A 1716-nucleotide genomic window follows, 5' to 3' on the forward strand; every position below is an offset into this window, starting at 1 on the left:
ATCCTTAGCAATCCCTAACTGAAACCAGTGGCTCATGTTTACCAGCAAGTCACCTTACCCAGAGGTCATGTTCAGCGTAGTCAAAAAGAAGCCACACTTTCCTATCAGCATGAGACAGAAACACTTTCTGAAGAGAGATGACGTTTGGATGCTTAAGCTCTCGAAGTAACTGCAAAACAAAGGAGATCCATTAAAAAATTTTGCCATAATTATAATGTTAAAAAACCACACCATTTGTAATTCAAAGGCAATACAAACCCAGTAGCAATAATCTTAAAAATCTAATAAGCATTCATACAATTTAAAGATATACAGGTGCTTCAGTAACAAATCAGGAAAAATCTGTGAAGAAAAAAGATAGTGAAAAACTGTAACTCGGTAAATCTATTTAGTTGTCGTGTGGTTGGTTACTTTGCTTTAATTGTTTACTTTGGTACAACATACCTAACACAAAAATTACCATTTTAACCATTTTAAAGTGCACAATTCAGTGGCATTAAGTATATTCACAATGTTCTGCAACCATCACCAATATCTATTTTAGAACTTTTAAAATCATCCTATACAGAAACTCTGTACCCATTAAACAATAACCCCATTTCCCTCTTCCCCCAGTCCCTGGTAACCTCTATTCTACTTTCTGTCTCTAAAAATGTGCCTATTCTAGATACCTCATATAAGCAGAATCATACAATACCAAGTCCTTTCATGTCTGGTTTATTTCACTTTGCATACTGTCTTCAAAGCTCTTCCATGTTGTAGCACATGTCAGAATTTTATTTCTTTTTATGAATGAATACATTCATTGTATGTATATACCACATTTTTTAATACATTTATGTTGATGGACACTTGGGCTATTGCCACATTTTGGCTATTGTCAATAATGCTGCTATGAACAGTGGTGTACAATATCTGTTTAAGTCTCTGCTTTCAATTCTTCAGGTGTATACCTAGGAGTGAAATCGCTGGATCATATGATTGCTCTATGCTTAACTTTTTGAGAAACCACCAAACTTGCAGCTGTACCATTTTACATTCCCATCTGTGATGCATGAAGGGTTCTAATTTCTCCACATCTTTCCAACACTGATTATTTTCTTTCTTTTTCTTCTTAAAATTAGCAGCCAAATTTGGCATATATACACAATGGAACATTATTTAGCCAAAAAGAAAAAAACAAATCCTGTCATTTGTAGTAATATGGACGGAACTGGAGCCTTTACAAGTGAAATAAGCCAAGCACAGAAAGACAAGTATTGCATGTTCTCACTCTACATGGGAGCTAAAAAAGCAGATTTCACAAAGGCAGAGAGAAGACTGGTGGTTACCAGAGTCGGGGAAGGGGTGGAAGATGGGGGCATGAAGGAGAAAAAAAGGAATATAAATATATTTATTACCACTTAACTATACACTTAAAAATGGTAAAGATGGTAAATTATATGTATTTTACCTCAATTTAAAAAAAAGAAAAAAATTAACAGATTAACAGCCATCCTATTGGGTGTGAAGTGCTATCTCATTGTGGTTTTGATTTGCATTTCCCAAATGACTAATGATGCTGAATATATTTTCATGTGCTGATTGACCATTTATATATCTTCTTTGGAGAAATGCCTATTAAAGTACTTTGCTTATTTTTGAATCAGGTTGTTTTGTTGTTCAGTTGTAGAAGTTCTTTATATAGTCTAGCTATTACTCCCTTATCAACTACAT

General features: G+C 34.1%; 1 protein-coding gene across 1 annotated transcript in view; it reads right to left on the minus strand.

The window, feature by feature from the left end:
• CDK8 (cyclin-dependent kinase 8) overlaps positions 1-1716 on the minus strand; it is a 198240-nt gene that overhangs the window by 75255 nt on the left and 121269 nt on the right. Inside the window, exon 3 of the mRNA XM_012649869.1 lies at positions 59-169. Coding sequence (XP_012505323.1) covers positions 59-169 — 111 coding nt within the window. The remainder of the gene's footprint in view (positions 1-58; positions 170-1716) is intronic.

The sequence above is a fragment of the Propithecus coquereli genome, unplaced genomic scaffold, assembly GCF_000956105.1.
Source record: "Propithecus coquereli isolate 6110/MARCELLA unplaced genomic scaffold, Pcoq_1.0 Scaffold306, whole genome shotgun sequence".
Taxonomy (NCBI): domain Eukaryota; kingdom Metazoa; phylum Chordata; class Mammalia; order Primates; family Indriidae; genus Propithecus; species Propithecus coquereli.